This window comes from Bos javanicus, chromosome 16 (assembly GCF_032452875.1).
Source record: "Bos javanicus breed banteng chromosome 16, ARS-OSU_banteng_1.0, whole genome shotgun sequence".
Taxonomy (NCBI): domain Eukaryota; kingdom Metazoa; phylum Chordata; class Mammalia; order Artiodactyla; family Bovidae; genus Bos; species Bos javanicus.
The window spans coordinates 42,337,483-42,356,333 of NC_083883.1; the positions used below are offsets into that span (position 1 = coordinate 42,337,483).

Consider the following 18,851-nt stretch of genomic DNA (forward strand, 5'->3'; position numbering starts at 1 on the left):
TCTTTAAAAAAAAATCACTGGTAAAAATAATAATAAATGCAAATATCCCTGAGAAAACAAGAAGGGGCATCCCCGGTCAACCAGAAATGATGAGGACTTCCTGGAACAAGGAAGGCAGATGGGGTTGGATGGAAAAAAGGAGACCACAGCCCAAAATATACCCAAGAGGATTATGCTGGAAAAGGCTCTGGTGCTTGTCTCCAAGTGGGTGCATGGCCGGGGCAATAGGGAAGGAATCTGACAAGCAATGCAACAGCATTACCCAGCTAGGTCCCTCACCCCACACTCCTCATCCATTCATGCCACAGAGCTAAGAAGCCAAGCATCTCCCCAAGGAGACTCAGGTGAGGTGAGCTGATCAGCCCTGGTGGGAGGAAGGGACCCTGCAGACCCAGAGGAGCAGCCTCTGGCAGACCCTGCCCAGCACCTCGCTCACCTTCACTGCCTTTGGAGGCAGGTTTCACCCTCCACCACCACCCCACCTTCCCCACCTCCCATCCCTATCCAGGTCATCAGATAACAGGTGCAGAGTTTGAAGTCAACAAAAATCAAAGAAAACCAGCACCAAGAAAAAAGAGCCCCACTCAAACAGAACTAACACTCAAGAAAACAGATAAAAGAGAAAACAGAACACGCCTTTGGAATAGATACACTTAATATCCTCTGAGAGACAAAAGGAAATTATAGCTATGACAAGGAATCCTCTTAGGGCACAATGACTGTGTTCCCAATTTCTGTTTCAAATGGGCTTGGAGAAAGACTACATTTCCCAGCTTGCCTTGAGGCTGGATGGGTGGTCATGTGACTTCATTCTGGCCAATGGGATGTGGGAAACAATGACAAAAAAATCCCCTCCCCTACACCTGGCCCCTAAAACCATTTCAGGACACTTTCCTTTCTCTTGCTTGTTGCAATGATGCGGGTATAGCCCCTCATTCTCACTTGAACCCCAGAAGCTTTACTGAGGAAAGAATAAAATCCTGACAATTTTCAAAAATCTGGAGAAGCCAACTAAAGGCAGTGAGTAGACATCCATGGAAAACTAAAGAAAAAACAAAACTATTTGAGTAGCTGCCTGCCCGTTCATGTCACAGGTCTGGGCAGAGGCGGAAAAGACTGTCTGGACTTGCCAATTCCAGGAACCAGGCCAAGTGGGAAGAATGAGCAGAAGCCCTAGAAGTGGATACACCCCTTTCTATGCAGCAGGAGCCTGATAAAGATTCTGACAGAAGGGAAGACAGACCCCCTGCCTGTCTAGCAGACAATACCTATCTCTGGCTGCTCTCTGACCCCCCACCAAGGTCCTTGGAGCTCTTAAAATGAGTTTCAAAAGTAACACTCAAGATTCCTCAAGAAATTAAACATACAATTCCCACATGATTCAGCAATTTCACTGCTGAATTTAGACCCCAAAGAACTGAGAGCAGGGACTTGAACAGATATTTGTACAAATCATAGCAACAATATTCACAATAGCTAAAAGGCAGAAACAGCCCAAATGTCCGTGGACATCAACAGTTAAACAAAATGTGGTAGATATGTCCAATGGAATATCATTCAGCCTTAGGAAGGAAGGGAACTCTGACATATCATAATGTGGATGCACCTTGAAGACATTACGCTAAGTGAAATAAGTCACAAAGGATAAATATTGTATGATTCCACATCTATGAGCATCCTAGAGTAGTCAAATTCATAGAGACAGGGAGTAGGATGGTAGTTGCCAAAGGCTTGTGGTTGGGGGGTGATGTGGAGCTAGTATTTAATGGGGACAGAGTTTCAGTTGCAGAAGATTAAACATTTTTGGAGCTAGGTGATGATGATGGCCACCCAAAAATATAAATGTACTTCATGCTGCTGAAGAGTACACTTTTCTTTTCCTTTTAAACTTTTTTTTTGTATTGGGGTATAGCGGATTAACAATGTTATGATAGCTTCAGGTGAACAGCTAAGGGATTCAGCCATACATATACATGTATCCATTCTCCCCAAAACCCCCCTCCCATCCAGACTGCCATATAACATTGAGCAGAGTTCCAGGTGCTATACAATAGGTCCTTGTTAGTCATCCATTTTAAATACAGCAGTGTTCAACAGTATACTTTTAAATGGTTAAACTAAGAAGTTTTATGTATATTTTACCATGATTATTTTTAGGTAACCCTCAGGAATTCCCTAGTGGTCAGTGGTTAGGACTCGATGCTTTCACTGCAATGGCCTGGGTTCAATCCCTGGTTGGGGAGCTAAGACCCTGCAAGTCACAGAGTGCAGCCAAAAAAAGCCAGAATTAACTCCCAGTCTTCCCCGATAGCTCAGAGGGTAAAGAATCCACCTGTGATGCAGGAGATGCGGGTTTGATCCCAGGGTCAGGAAGATCCCCTGAGAAGGAAATGGTAACCTACTCCAACACTCTTGCCTATAAAACTCCATGGACAGAGGAGCCTGGCAAGCTACAGTTCATGGGGTCATAAAGAGTCAGAGAAGACTGAGCAACTAAGCACACACAGCTCAGCTGAAGCTCTGAGCTGGGAGGACACACGAGCCCAGTGAGGTGGGGCAGGTGTGCAGGAGAGATCCCTCACACTGTGTCAGGGACAGAGTTGCTGCCATGGCTAAGCTTGAGCAAGAAGGAAAAATGTAACATGGCAACTATGTGAATGTGCTATAGCAGGAAAGACGACAGAAGGGAGGGAGGAGAGAAGACAAGAAAGAGAGGAAGTGCTAAAAAAGATAGGAATATAGTTTGCAAGGACAAAGAACCCAGTTACAACAAATAAGCAATCCCAGGAGTGCGTCACACTATCAAGGAACTTGATCAGAATATAGCTTCTCTGGTGGCTCAGACAGTAAGAATCTTCCTGCAATGCAGGAGACCCGGGTTTGACCCCTGGGTCAGGAAGATCCCCTGGAGAAGGAAATAGCAACCCACGCCAGTATTCTTTTCTGGCAAATTCCACGGACAGAGGAGCCTGGTAGGCTATAGTCCTTGGGGTCACAAACAGTCGGACACGACTGAGCAACTAACACACAATAAGAATATAAATTCAAGAAAGGAAGAGCTTTTTTTTTTTAAAAAAAAAAAAAAAGATGATTTTTTTAAAAGGATGAGATAAGAAGGAAGACTGCAGTGCAAAAGAAAATAAACTGAGGTGCACAGCACCATCATTAGAAATTCAGTAAGTGGACTACCAGTATCCTGGGGGCCCTATGATACCTGGGCAGCAAGAAATAAAAAAGATCAGGTGGATAATTGAGTTAATGGCATAGAGAAAAGATGGAAAAAACACCAATGAATGCAAGGTAAAAAGGCAGACATTAATGCAATGGATGAAGATGATGGACAAGGAGGAATAGCAAAACAATCAAACATAAGAACAACTGGCATCCGTCAAGTTAACACTGAGATGTATCTCTTGAGCAGAAATAAAAAATCTATGTAAATTCCCCTGAAATGAAGAACTAAATCTGCAGATAGAAAAGACATACCAGATACCAGGAAGAATTGTTTGCAAACAATTAATATCACGGCATATTCTGGCTAAGTTTTTGATCCTTAAGAGTAAAGAAAGAATGATTCTCGGAGTCACCTACAAAGGTGGGAGGAAAAAGCTGACTGCAGAATCTTTCACGGCAATATTTTTTTTACATTGTGTTTCAAAGAGTCTTTGTCTTTTATATAGTTCCACTATATATTATAAATACTTTTTAAGTAGATTTTAATTAAGATTTTTAGGAGTTTCAATATCAAACTCTCAAAAATTAATAGAATGACTATACAGAGAAATAGAAGGATATAGTAGACCTGAAAAGCACCATGAACCACTTCAAACATAATTAAGATTTATACAATTTTCACACAACAGTAGGATATAAATTCTATTCGAGCTCCCATAGACTATAAACTAGGAGGCACTGAAATATATCCAGAGACATAAAACAAGGTGCAAAAATTTCATGGTCTAAAGGTGTCTGTTCTCTTATCGCTATGGAATTATATCAGAAATCAATATCAAAAGATAATTGAAAATAGCTCACATATTTTTAAGGGCAATGCCTCCATAGCACTATTTACCACAAGAAGACACCTATCCTACCTATCCTACCAAGTTCTAGAGAAAATATATCCCAGGATAATATTATACCTGTCCAGGTGGTCATTCCAGTTTAGAGACAGATATTTTCAAACATGAAAGAAGTCAAGGAAGGTGCAAAAGAATCCCTGAAAAGTCCACATGCCAGTGAAACCTAACCAATCAAGTGATACATCAAAATGAAAAATTCAGGAATGAGAAGCTGTGATAAATGGACTCATCGTGCACAATGGATAAATTTAAATAACAAAGTAAAGCTAGCGTGGACTTAGGGCTACAGAAAAGAAGATCAACATCATAGACTATGCAGAGCAAAAATAATGTGAGCTATAAAAGTCAGGAAGAGGATGCGGAGGCCAACAAGTTATTCATTTTCACTACAGGGAGTCAAGCAACTCTCTGCTACCCCAAAATTGAAACAAGTAGAATATGACTTTACCACAAGAGACAGTCATTCCTTCAATGATTCCTAACCGCTTATTGATTTTCATAACCTCTTCTGTTAATTTCAGAGGGTTTTTTTTTAAACCCTTGTAATATCTCTTGTGATAGTCTAGTTTCTTCCCTTTCCTTTCTCCTCTGAAATATTTGAATAAAGTTAATGATAATCATTTTCATTCCATAAGCAGTAAGATCTCATCCTCTTGAAGATTCCTTCTTTCTGTGTTTGTATAATTTGTCTGGCTACGAACCAACCCATTCTCTCTATAGAGAGGGAGAGAGGTGTCAGTCACCCGCTGACTGGCTTTCTTCCTTGCTCTTGTGTACTGCTTGAATTTTTATGTTGTTTCCTGTTTTGGGGGGAGTTTTTGTTTGTTTATTGGTCACACCCATGGCATGAAGGATATTAGTTTCCTAACCAAGGATGGAAACCATGACCTTGTACTAGAAGTGCAGTCATAACTCCTGACCGCCAGGGAAGTTCCTGCTTGAATTTTTATGATGGGTGCATATAACTGTTGTTTAATAAAATGAGGTCAATAATTTTAAAAACTGTAAAGCTATATCAGAGAAATGGTAACATAAACGAAGAATGGCAATCTTAATATCAAACAGAAATTAAGGCAAACACATTATAAGAAACAGAGAGGTGTATTTCATGTTGATAAAGGGTCCAACCCACGAGGATAATATGATACTCATGCACACTGTACCTAATAACATAGCTTTGACACTTATGAAGCAAAAACAGACAGAGCACTATGAAAATCTGATGAAAAACAAGCATATTGGGAGGCAGATTGTAACACATCTGTCTCAGAAACCAACCTTTGTGAAAGTGACAAAATAAATGAGGACGCATCTTATTAAAAGAACATAAGTGTTAAGAAGCTTGATCAGACAGGTACACGTGGACTTCTGTACACAACAAACAGAATACGCGTTTCTCCCCAAACACACTAAACGTACTAAACAGTATGAAAACTTATTTGTTGTTGTTCAGTTGCTCAGTCGTGTCCTACTCTTTACGACCCCAAGGACTGTAGCCCACCAGGCTCCTCTGTCCATGGGATTTCCCAGGCAAGAATACTGGAATGGGTTGCCATTTCCTTCTCCAGGGGATCTTTCTGACGCAGAGACTGAACCCGCGTCTTCTGCATTGGCAGATGGATTCTTTACTGCTGAGCCACGAGGGAAGCCCACAAAAATGTATTAGGCCAGAAGAAATCTCAACAAATTTCCCCATCCTCCCCCCCCAAAAAAAAACCCAACAAACAAATATGAGATAGCACACAAACCACACTCACTACCCTTAATAAGAAACTAACAATAAAAGCACTTATTGAAAATGTTCTCCTGGAAGCGCTGTCGTCTTGGGAAAGAACACAGCCCTTGGTGTCAAACCAGTAGCTGAAACTCTAGCGCTCCCATTAACCAGAGCATTGTAATTTTGGAAAGGCCCTTAACCTCCCTAAACTTTGGTTTTCTCACTGTAAAGCTGAGATAAGAAAAGAATATTCCCCTGGGGTTTAGCAGAGTCAACACAATATGTAACTGTACATCCCTCCATTGAGGAAACATGGTATCAATAATTAAGTCTCTAAAAAGCATGGATGCAGGAGGGCAGGAGGGAGGCTCTAGAGGGAGGGGATATGTATAGACTTATGGCTGATTTGCAATGCTGTCTGGCAGAAACCACCCTAATGGCAGAAAATGAAGAGGAACTCAAGAGCCTCTTGATGAGGGAGCAAAAAAGCTGGCTTGAAACCCAACATTCAAAAAACTAAGATCATGGCATCTGGTCCTATCACTTCATGGCAAATAGAAGGGGAAAAAGTGGAAGCAGTGAAGATTTTCCCTTCTTATGCTCCAAATTCATTGTAGATGGTGACTGAGGCCATGAAATTCAAAGACCTTTGCTCCTTGGAAGGAAAGCTATGATAAACCTAGGTGGCGTATTAAAAAGCAGAGAGATCACTTTGCCAGCAAAGGTCCATAGAGTCAAAGATATGATCTTTCCAGTAGTCATGTATGGATTTGAGAGTTAGACATAAAGAAGACTGAGCACTGAAGAATTGATGCTTTTGAATTGTGGCCATAGAGAACTCTTGAGAGTCCCTTAGACTGCAAGGAGATCAAACCAGTCAATCCTAAAGGAAATTAACCCTGAACATTCATTGGAAGGACCGATGCTGAAGCTTAAGCTCCAATACTTTGGCCACCCATGCAAAGAACTGACTCATTGGGAAAGACCCTGATGCTTGGAAAGATTGAAGGCAGGAGGAGAAGGGGTCGACAGAGGATGAGATGGTAGGATGGCATCACCGACTCGATGGACATGAGTTTGAGCAAACTCCAGGAGATGGTGAAAGCCAGATCTGCCTGGCATGCTACAGTCTGTGGGGTCAAGAAGAGTGAATGACTGAAGAACAGCAATGGCAGAAAACAACACAACATTGTAAAGCAATTATCCTCCAATTAAAAAAAAAGTATGGATGCAAAATATCACAGCTGATATCAATTCATAGATGCAGAGAGGTAAACTGAAGCACCAGGGGGCTGATTCAAAGGACAAGCACCAAATCTTGTTTCTTGCCACCTCCCACCTTCCAGGTCCTCCGCCTCCCCTGCCTCCCTCCCACCCCCAAGGCCCCCCAGCCTCCCTGGAAGGAGCCAGGGAGGAGAGGTGCAGCCCTTACCTCCAGAACAGCTCACACAAGCTGTGCAGCGGTCATTGCTGTCCAAGTAGTAATCGTGCAGACACTGCCTCTCGCAGTGGTGGGACCCCTCTGGGCACAGCTGCTTTGGGGAATACCCTGGGGAAGAGAAGCAGAGATGCTCCTGGTCAGGTCACCTTGGAGGGTCATTGCTGCTGGGGTACGGGCAGGGCCTGCCTCAGAAGGAGGTGAGTAAGAGGTGACATCGACAGAGAGAAAAGGACTCCTGAGGTCATCATTCAGACCTGAATTATGGCACCACAGACCCCTCTGTTATTGAATCAATTATTTCTCTTTTCTCTTGTTTGGGCTTAAGTGAGTTAGGCTGCTGTTTGTTACAACCAAAAGAATCTAGACTAGGGACTTCCCTGGTGGTCCAGTGGCTAAGAATCTGCCTTGTAATGCAGGGGATATGGGTTTGATCCCTGGTCTGGGAATATCCCACATGCCATGGGGCAACTGAGGCCGTGTGCCACAACTACTGAAGCCCAAGCACCTAGAGGCCTTGCATCACAAGAGAAGCCACCGCAATAAGAAGCCCCCGCACCGCAACGAGAGAGTAGCCCTTCCTCCCTACAACTAGAGAAAGCCCGAGTGTAGCAACGAAAAGCTAGGGCAGCCAAAAAATAATAAAAAAATTTTTTAATTAAAGAAAGTGGGTTTCCAATGTGGAGACAGCCTTGGAAGAACATAGAACAGGAGCTCCAAGAGAGGAAGGCAGTGGGGAAGGAGTGATAGCATGAGACAGCAGGAGGGGCCCCACTGAGTCCCAGAGGACTGAAGGAGGCGGGGGTGGGGGTGGGGGGGTGCGCAGCATTCCAGGCAGAGGGAGCCGCCAGGGCAGAGGCCCTATGGGGGGCACAGACGAGGCTGGTACAGAGATCAGAAAGGCCACGGGGGCTGAAGAAATGATGCTGGAGCTTCTGGAGCTCAGGCAGCAGAAGAATGATGCGTGTTTATTCACTTTGTTTCTTCTTTTCCCATATTCCACTTAGATCTTCTCCCCTGAGCACCACTTTTAGAATACAAAATCAAACGGTTAAGAAAGCAGCACTGATACATATACCCTGCGTGTGTGTGCACACTCAGTCGCTCAGTCGTGTCCGACTCTTTGCGACCTTCTGGACTGTAGCCTGCCAGGCTTCTCTGTCCATGGAATTTTCCAGATAGGAATACTGGAGCAGTTTGCCATTTACTACTCGAGGGGATCTTCCTGACTCAGGGATCGAACCTGTGTCTCTTGCGTCTCCTGCACTGGCAGGTGGATTCTTTATCACTGAGCCACCAGGGAAGCTATCATGTGTAAAACAGCTAGTGGGATGCTGCTGTGTACCTCAGGAAGATCAGCCTGTGCTCTGAGGATCTAGAGGGGCGGGATGGGGCTGGGCGGGAGGGAGGTTCAAGAGGGAGGGGACATATATATATATGCTGATGGCTGATTTACACTGCTGTATGGCAGAAACCTACTCTTGCCTGGGAAATCCCATGGACAGAGGAGCCTGGTGGGCTGCAGTCCATGGGGTCGCTAAGAGTCGGACACAACTGAGCGACTTCACTTTGACTTTTCACTTTTATGCATTGGACAAGGAAATGGCAACCCACTCCAGTGTTCTTGCCTGGAGAATCCCAGGGACAGGGGAGCCTGGTGGGCTGCCGTCTTTGGGGTCGCACAGAGTCGGACACGACTGAAGCGACTTAGCAGCAGCAGCAGCATGGCAGAAACCAACATAAGGCTTCCGAGGTGGTGCTGTGGTAAAGAACACGCCTGCCAATGCAGGAAACGTAAGAGATGTGGGTTTGATCCCTGGGTCAGGAAGATCCCCTGGAGGAGAAAATGCCAACTCACTCCAGTATTCTTGCCTGGAGAACCCCATGGACAGAGGAGCCTGGCCGGCTACAGTCCAGGAGGCTGCAAACAGTCGGACACGACTGAGTGACCGAGCAGGCACACGCACGGTGTATGTATGCCAGGGCTATTTTCTCAACCATTTGGTTTCTAATGGTGTCACAAAGAGTCAGACATGACCGAAGCGACTTAGCACGCATGCACACAGCACAGCATTGCAAAGCAATTTTCCTCCGACTAAAAAATAAGTTGAAAAAAAGAAACCAAATGGTTAAGAAAGCGTCTGGCGTTGTTCTGGCTCTTAGAACTGGTTCCCAAGTGTCCCTCTGTGCTGACACTCCCAGTCTCTGAACGGCGCTTTTCTGACTCCAGATGTTCTCAGTGTTTGTCCTCCCTTTCCCGTCACCGCCTCTCACTTCTGGCTCAGCGTCAGGCAACCCCGGCCGCAGCTGCTTTGGCCCCAGAAACTCCCACACAGAGAACCGCTTTTCGCTGAGTCTGGGCTGCCAGTCCCTCCGCCCTCCCCTCCCCCAGCCCCCTTCACACTCTTGTTGTTTAGTCACTAAGTCACGTCAGGCTCCGTGACCCCATGGACTGTGGCCCACCAGCCTCCTCTGTCCATGGGATTTCCCAGGCAAGAATACTGGAGTGGGATGCCATTTCCTACTCCAGGGTAATCTTCTCAACCCAGGGATCGAATGCACGTCTCCCACATTGCAGGTGGATTCTTTACCACTGAGCTACTACACCCTTGACAAGCTAAATGGAGCCCCTCCCAGATCTTGAATGCCCATCCCCGCCCACTCCAGGTCTTGGCATATTCTCTGTCCTTTAATCAGAACATACCCACTCCCCACCTTGGTCGACTCCTGCTCATCCTCAGGACCCCTCCTCCAGGAAGTACCCCCTGCATGTTCCAACCAAGTCAGGTCCCCTGGAATGTGTTCTCAGGGCTCCCAGATGCTAACTGCCTGGTGCAGCAGAGACACATTTCGGATGACTTTTCAGCCCACAGATTGCCTTTCTTGGAGAACCGCCCCCATTCCCCCACTCCGTGCCCTGCTAGCAGTGGTCCAAGGCAGTTCTGTCGTTGGGGAACCAGAGCAGAGGTGGACTCTGGCCTTATCTGAGCCATCAGATGCTTTTTTCTTGTGCTTTGGAACTGGAGCAGGAAGATGTTTGTCGGGCATCCCCCCATTGCCCTGAAGGAGAAGCCCAAATGGGGAGGGGACTGAGGGCCAGCCAGGCTCAGCCAGAGTAGGGAGGGCAGGCTGCCTCCTCCTTGAAGAAATCCTCAGCTCCCCCAGGACAAGACGGGGTTCACCCACCCAGCCCCAAACAAACCTTGCTCTCTGCCTAACACCAGGCCTGGCTTCACATCGTCCCCGCTCCCCCAAGCCTGGGGAGGCGCCTCCTATGAAGAGGTTAGCCTGGGCACAAAAGGGGAGAGATCCAGAAAGCAAGATGCAGAATAGGAAGCGGGTAGCCCCCACGTGGGCTCTTCAGTTTTTCAGCCCCTCCAAGTTGTTTTTTTAATGATTTTATTTATTTATTTTCGTGCTGTGTTGGTTCTTGTTGCTGCTCAGGCTTTTCTCTAGTTGCAGCAAGCGGGAACTAGGCTCAAGTTGCCGTGCATGGGCCTCTCATTGCAGTGGCTTCTCTTGTGGAGCATGGGCTTTAGAGCATTCAGGCTTCAGTTGCTGCAGCTCCCGGGCTCTAGAGCACAAGCTCAGTATTTGTGGTGCAGGGGTTTAGTTGCTCTATGGCCTGTGGGATCTTCCTGGATCAGGGATGGAACCTGTGTCTCCTGCACTGGCAGGTGGATTCTTTACAACTGAGCCACCAGGGAAGCCCCCCTCCCAGTTCCTGAATGCCCATTCTCGCTCACTCCAGGATTTGGCATATTCTCTGTCCTCTAACCAGAGCGCACCCTCTCCCCACCTTGGCCTTGGCCTTGGCCAACTCCTACGCTGCCTCCTCCCCTCAGTGAATGCCTCAGGGTCAGTGCCAAATAGGAGGGAAGAGCTCAGGGTTCTAGTTAGTCAGCTATATGACCCCGCCTGAGCCAGTTACCAGCATGTGACCATGGGCAAATCCCTGAACCCTGCCTCCCCCGCCACGTGCAAGTTTCCTCTTTGGGTTTCCTATCGGGGCTCAGTGAGCTCAGATGGTTACCGGGCTCAGCACTGGCACAGAACATGCTTCATCAGTGATAACTGTGGCTGTTATTATGAATCAAGTGAATAACCTCCCTGCCACTGGGGAGTGTGTAAGCAGAGGGCTGGGGATCAACTGTCGAGGATGCTAAAAAGAGCATAACAGGCCTGGGTGGGAGGAGAGACCTGATGACATCGTTTCTCAGTCTCAAAGGTCTCCCTGCTTCCTTCCTCCACCAAGCTGCCCCCATACACAGCTGAGTGCAGACTGCAGGCGGCGGGCAAAATGTCAGAAATTTCCCCGAGAGACAGAGGAAGGGGTTTTTGTGGGTTTTTCATTTTTCCTCTCTTGCATGCCCGGAAGCACAAGGTCAATAAAACTCCAGCAAAATGCCCCGCCCACCACACCAGCATCAGGTGCTCAGTCACCCCAGTCACTGGGCCTCAGAGAGGGAATATGTGGGGAGAGGGAGCACCCCTCTTCCCTCCACAGCATCTAAGTAGAGGGAGCCAGGGACTGGGATATCACCCGCTCTTTCCACTCACTCCTCATCAAAGCCCAGCCAGGCTGGTGCCAAAGGGAATGAAGGGCATGGAAAGGAAGTGTCTGTCTTTCTCCCTGCAGCTGGGATTGTGGGTCTTATGGAAAATCAGAGCCCTGTGGGCCACACCACCCTGGAACGTTGACCTCTGCTCCCCTGGGAAGATGTGGTGTACAGCCAGCCACATAACCTGGGCTGGTGGGGAAGGCTTTGTGGAGGGAAGGGTGCCAGGAGGGCAGACTAGAGGTAGCGGGGAGGGCGTCCTGGGTGCAGACAGGCATGTACAATGGCCCAGAACTTGAAAGCATACAGTAGGTTCAGAGGACACCAAGCAGAGCAGTTCCTGTAGAAAGGCCAAGAGAGAAAAAGCTGGAAAGGTGATAAGTGACATCAGTGTAAGAACGAACAATAAATAACTGTTGGATGGATGTGGGTGCAAGAGTGGATAAAAGCGGGATGGGAGAAGGTGGGGAGATAGATCAGGGATGGATGCGGAGGGTGTCCAGTGCTATGGACTGAACTGTGTACTCCCCCAATACATATCTGAATCTCTAACCCCCTAATCCGTATCTGAATCTCTAACCCCCCAATGTACTGAGTTGGCCAAAAAGGTCATTTGGGTTTTTCTGACAATGTTGTGGAAAAACCCAAATGAACTTTTTGGCCAACTCAATATTTAGAGATTGGGTTTTTAGGAGGTAATGAAGGTTAAATGAGGTCAACACGGTGGGGCCCTGATCAGATAGGATTGGTGGCCTTGTAAGAAGGGGAAGAGATCTCCCTCCCTCCCTCTCTGCCATGAGATAGTATCTGTCTGCAAGCAAAGAAGAGATTTCTCACCAGAAACAAAACCAAACCCTGCTGGAACCTTGATCTTGGACTTAAGAACCTCCAGAACTATGAGAAAATATGTCTGTTGTTAAGTCCCCAGTCTGCAGTATTTTGTTATGGCAGCCTGAGCAGACTGAGACAGATGGGTAGATGTATGTAGGATAGGTGGCAGCAAAAATAGGAAGGGGGAGGATAGGAGGAAGGAGACAAGAAGAGGAAGGGATGGACAGGTTAGTGAGTGGGTGAAACGATAGCATGTACATGGGCGGGTGGCTGTGTGGCTGACCGGCCATATGCGACCCCTCATCTGTGGCTATGTGGGTGAAGTTCCAAGTACTGAAAAGCAAGGGGCCCCACTTGTTATGTATGTTCCAAAACAACACTGAACCATAAAATAAAGGCAAGAAAGTCCAATTGAGTTCTACTTTTCTGCTACAATGATTTCTTACAATCATGTTTTAGAAATAAAAAATATCAGATTCTTTCCCACAACGTTTCTCTCTGTCCTTGGGTGGCCTGAGCACAGGTTGAGTCTGCCCTCTTGGTGCGGCAAAGAGCCCACAGGGAACAGACTGAGCAGGGTTACTGCCAGCTCAGGGCACACAGCCTTGGTGATCTTGGGCACCATGGCCTGTCACCATCCTCCAGACAGCAATGCTGGCCCCTCTACCTGTCCCGCAGACCCCTGCCCACTTCCTGTCCTGCACTGGGTGGAGTGTAAGCCTGCTGTCCTCAGAGTGTAGGTGCAGTTGCCCCTCATGCCCTCTGCTGACATAACAATGAATATCTTTCCTCCCCCATGAGTCCCTGTTCCCAGATATCAGAGACCATGGCTGAACTTCATCTCATGACTCCACCTAGCTAAGGCCACTGGATATGCTTTGGGACTTGTGATAACCACAGAGGATGGGAATGTTTTATGACCTTGTGACCTTTAGACTTATCTGCAGAGTGGGGCAAACAGGCTCATCTCTGTTCCAGAAGGATTTCCTGATGGTGCCTGTCATCTACCTTTTATGCCCATCACTGTGCTGGGGATAGGGTGTTGAGGGGGGGGCATGGTGCAAGCCTTCCAGGAAGTGAGCTCTGGGCAGGGAGATTTGCCCCCGAGAGAGCTGTAGTCCTGGCAGCCCTGGACAAACGTGCTCCCAGAGCAGGAAAGATGAGGCCTGCAAAGGGCTTGTAGGCCTGGAAATGAGGGGTGGTCAGGGGGTGTTGATGGCCCAGGCTTTGGGGTTCACAAAACCCTGGGATCTGGCCGCAGTCAGCTCCCTTGTTTTCTATCTCTGTGACCTTGGGCAACTTGCTTAACCTTCCAGCATCCCCACCCTCATTTGCAAAATGGCAACAGTAAAGGATAACCATGAGGAGCTGATAAGATGATGCAACACACCTGAGGCCCCAGACCAGTACACGTGCAGCGAGCGTCTAAGTGTTGTTTAGTTGCGCAGTCATGTCTGACTCTTTGCCACCCCCTGGACTGTAAGCTGCCAGGCTCCTCTGTCCATGGGATTTCCCAGGCAAGAATACTGGAGTGGGTAGAAGATTCTCCAGGGAATCTTCTTGACCCAGGAACAGAACCCACGTCTCTTGCATTGGCAGGTGGATTCTTTACCACTGAGACACCAGGGAAGCCAGAATGTTCAATAAAGAGTAGTAATTAAGAGACCTCCTGGAGGAAGGCATGGCAACCTACTCCAGTATTCTTTCCTGGAGAATCCCATGGACAGAGGAAGTTGGTGGGCCATAGTCCATGGGGTCCCCAGGAGTCGGACAACACTGAAGTGACTTAGCATGCACACAGTCATTAAAAACAAAAACTTACAAAGGGACGGCCTTCAGAAACCCACAGTCAATGACAATGACGATGTTGACTCTGGTAGTTCCCACTTACCAGTCTCCCCAGAGAGTTGTAACTTGAGGACAAAATTCCCCTCGTCCCCACCAAAGCAACCCCCACTCACCCTCACGACAGCGGTGACAGCACTTCCTGGCAGCCTTGTCATAGTAGCGGCTGAGGTCTCCAAGACAGTCATCCTCAGGGGCTCGCCTCTGGAGCATGAAACACATTGGTAAGTCCAGGAGGGTCCCAGACCCCCACCCTCCCTCCTGCCCCTCAGGTCCCAGGAGGCCTGGTATCCAGTTGCTGTCAAGACGAGGCCTGAAATGGAACCTCATGTTATAGTAGTCAGGACAGAAACTCCCTCGAAACTGCTCCACCTTTGGTCTTCCCTAGAGCGATGGGGGCATCCCCAGCCTTCTGTAACTCAGACCCCAAACCTTGACTTCTTCCTTGACCCTCTACTCTAGTGCTCACACCCAACCCATCAGCAAGTTTTCTCGGCCTCTTTGGACCAGTATCCCTACCTCCTCCACCAGGTCCCAGTCCCTATCCCCTCTCCCAGAGAATAATTCACTCGCCTCCTTCCTGGCCTCCAGCATGGGCCCAGCAATAAGAATCTCTGGTAAGAGCTCCTCTGGTGGCTCCCTGGTAAAGAATCCTGCCTGCCAATGCAGCAGACATGGGTTCGATCCCTGATCTGGGAAGATCCCACATGCCTCAGGGCAACCAAGTCCATGTGCCACAACTATTGAGCCTGTGCTCTAGAGCCCGGGAGCCCCAACTACTGAGCCACACGTCGCAACTATTGAAACCCACGTGCCCCAGAGCCCATTCTCCGCAACAAGAGATGCCACTGCAATGAGAAACCCACAGACTGCAACTAGAGAGTTACCCCTACTCACCACAGCTAGAGGAAAGCCTGAGTAGCAACGAAGACCCAGCACAGCCAAAAATAAATTTTAAAATAAACATTTAAAAAACAAAAACAAAAACATGTGTATGCATGCACGCTAAGTCGCTCCAGTCATGTCTGGCTCTGTGAGACCCTATGGACTGTAGCCTGCCAGTCCTCTGTCCATGGGATTCTCCAGGCAACAATACTAGAGTGGTTTGCCATGCTCTCCTCCAGGGAAATAAAAACATATATCCTTTCAAAAAATAATCTTTGGTAAACTTGCTTGTTGACGTCTAACTCTCATTCAGACAATCACACAGGTCTCAAGTACATATGCACTGAATTTCTACAGCATAGACACATTCTGCCACCAGCTCCCAGATCCAGAAACAAGACACTAGTACCCAGAACCCCTTCCTGCCCCTTCCCACCACAGAAGGCCCCCCGCTACCTTGACTTCTACACCCAGAGACACATGATGTCTGCTTTTATACTTCACCTGTATAGAAACACACACACCCTGACAACTGGCTTCTTTAATTCAAAATTCTAATGTGGGAATCACTCGCATTATTGCAAATAGTAACCATTCATTCAAGTTCACTGCCTTGCGTCGGGAGCCGCGTTAGGCATTACTGACAAAATGGAGGCACAGCTCCCAGCCCCCTCTACTCATTCTGCAGGCACGGATCCCGGGATGAAGGAGTTAGGCCTTGTAATTCTGACTTGTCCTTTCCTCTCCTCGGCTGAGTTGACTGAAAAGGAATATTAAGGTGCTTATTGTTCTTGAAAGGAGCATGAGAAGGCACAAAGCCTTCTGCAGCTGTGCTCAGAAAACAATTCATAAAGTTAATCATTGACATTTGTTCAAGGACTTTTACAAAAGAGTGTTCCAGGATGAGCACATAGGCCGTAAGCTTGAGGCCATGGGAGGGATTGATATCTGAAGCCTATTTGTGAGGAGAATGTTTATGGCAAAGGAGTTTACTGAATTTAGGGCTTAGAAATAATTAAAATAGTTAGAAGTTAAAGATTTAAGGAATGTTGTAAAGTTAGCATATTTTACTATAGCTTATAGAAGTTAGGAATTTTTAGAGACACTATAGCTAGAAGCCTTTTTTAAGAGATAGTGAGCTCAGGATGTTAGGGGCAAACAGGACTTAAGAAGATAAGTAGTAAACTGAGGAATGTAGCATGAGTTACAGTGTAATCACAAGTTAACTATATGACACATTAGAAGAGGTAGATAATAGATGATAAGGCTGATTCTGAGAGAATCACTGAAGCAGGAAATCTGAAGAGCAACAAGATTTATGGAGATAATAAATCTGGGAGAGGGGGAACTGAAAATGTCAAACCTCTGGCCTAATGTTTTTGTAAAAGTATAAAAGAGAATCTTAAACTTGAAATAAACAGGCAGTCCAAAAGAAAACTGAGAGGCTGCCTCATTTCTCTCGCTGACACCGTTCCTCTTTTCAGGTTGAATCCCTGGCTGCTGGAGTTGGACTCCAGCAGCCTTGCACTATTGCAACCTATGGATATGCACACTTTATCTATTCTACTCTTGATGGGCCTTTGGGTTGTCTCCACTTTTTGATCATTATGCATAACCCTGCTAGGAACTTTCTTATACCGATATTTTTGGTGCACATATGTACACAATGTTGTGTTGCTGTTTTTTAGTTTCTAAGTACTGTGCAACACTTTTGCAATCATATGGATTACAGTCCGCCAGGCTCTTCTGTTGGTGGGAGTTCCCAGGCAAGAATACTGGAGTGGGTTGCCATTTTCTTCTCCAGGTTATCTTCCTGACTCAGGGATCAAACCCACATCTCCTACATTGCAGGCAGATTCTTTACCCCTGAACCACAGGGGAAGCCCTGTGTACACATTACTGCTGAAGACATACCTAGGTATGGAATTGCTGGGTCACTCAGCATTGATTGGTTCTCCATACAGTTTTCTAAGTTGTACTGACATCTCATGGCAGTGTGTGTGTTCCAATTGCGCCACATCCCTGTCAACACTTGGTATTGTCAGTTTGTAAAGTTTTAGCCATTTGGGTGAGCCTATAGTGGCGTTTCATTGATCTTTTATTTGCATTTCTCTGATGAGTGATGATGTTGGGTACTTTGCCACATGTTTATCAGCCATTTGAATATTCTCTCCTGTAAGATGCCTATTCGGGTCTTTTGGCCATTTTTTTTTTTAATTGGATTATCTGACTTTTCTTCCTGATGTGTAGGAGTTCTTTATATATTCTGGATGCAAGTCTTTTCTGAATACATGTGCTGTAAATATCTTCTCCTACCTTCTGTTTTGCCTTTCCACTTTCTTAAAGGAGTCTTGTGATGAATAGAGTCCTCAGTTTCAATGAAGTACAATTTATCAATCTTTTCTTTTATTGTTAATGTCCTATGGAGAAGCATTTGCCTGCCCAATGTATTTAAATATTCTTTTTTTTTTTTTAAAGGGTTGGAGTGGGTATTTTCTTAGCATTTGTTTGTTGGCTGTGTTGGGTCTTAGTTGCAGCATGTAGAGTCTTCAATCTTCTCTGCAGCACGTGAGATCTTTAGTTGCTTCATGGGAATCTAGTTCCCAGACCACGGATCGAACCTGGGCCCATTGCATTGGAAGCTCAGAGATTTCAGCTACTGGACCACCAGGGAAGTCCCCAGTTAGATATTCTTTTACGTTGTCTTCTGGATGGTATTACTTAACCTTTTCTATTTGGGTTTCATTTTGGTGCATGGTGTGAAGTAGGGACCAAGATTTACTTTTTTCAGGAATAGGCTTTTTTCTTTTTTTTGGCCATACCACACGGCTTGCAGGATCTTAGTTCCCCAACCAGGAATCAAACCCTGGCCAACGGCAATGAAAGCCCTGAGTCCTAACCACCAGACCACCAAGGAATTCTTAGGAATAGGCGTTTTTCACGATGCTCTTCCACATGTTTCCAGGTCTCCTTGAAAGCTAAGCCCCTTCATTAGGCAGTGTTCATGAAAGTTTGGAGGAATGACCATCGTCCTTCCTGGTGAACGAGAGGGGAGAATGAAGCAGGTTTCTGGGAAATGAGGAGCTCCAGGAAGGGAGCGTGGGAGGGAGGTGGGGGAGACAGGGAAGGAGGGAGCTGTGTCCCACCTCTTTATCTTCAACATTTGAGGAGATGGAGGCTGGCAGACAGGAGGTGGCCACTCATGGGATGGATTAAGCAGGGGCTTTCTTGGTTTGGGGGAAGAAAGCAGAAACCACTGACCTGCCGGGAGAGGCCTGGCTGGCCCAAGGGGATTCCCTACTCTTCTCTCCACCTGAGGGAACAATGAAATAATATGTGAACACTCTGCTATGGGCACAGAGCAGCAAGGAGGCAGTGTGGCTGGAAGGCGGACACAGGGAACGTCAATTATGTTCTTCTCTTCTTTATTTGCACATCTGAAGTGTTGCCACATAAATTTGAAATAATAAACATAACCTACATTTGCAAACACC

The 18,851-nt window shown here is 46.7% G+C and overlaps 1 protein-coding gene across 1 annotated transcript in view; it reads right to left on the reverse strand.

Annotated features, from left to right (window-relative positions):
• TNFRSF8 (TNF receptor superfamily member 8) overlaps positions 1 to 18,851 on the reverse strand; it is a 76,192-nt gene that overhangs the window by 41,134 nt on the left and 16,207 nt on the right. The window contains exons 2-3 of the mRNA XM_061382679.1: positions 14,589 to 14,676; positions 7,232 to 7,348 (exon numbers count right to left, since the gene is read on the reverse strand). Of these exons, the coding sequence (XP_061238663.1) occupies positions 7,232 to 7,348; positions 14,589 to 14,676 (205 nt within the window). The remainder of the gene's footprint in view (positions 1 to 7,231; positions 7,349 to 14,588; positions 14,677 to 18,851) is intronic.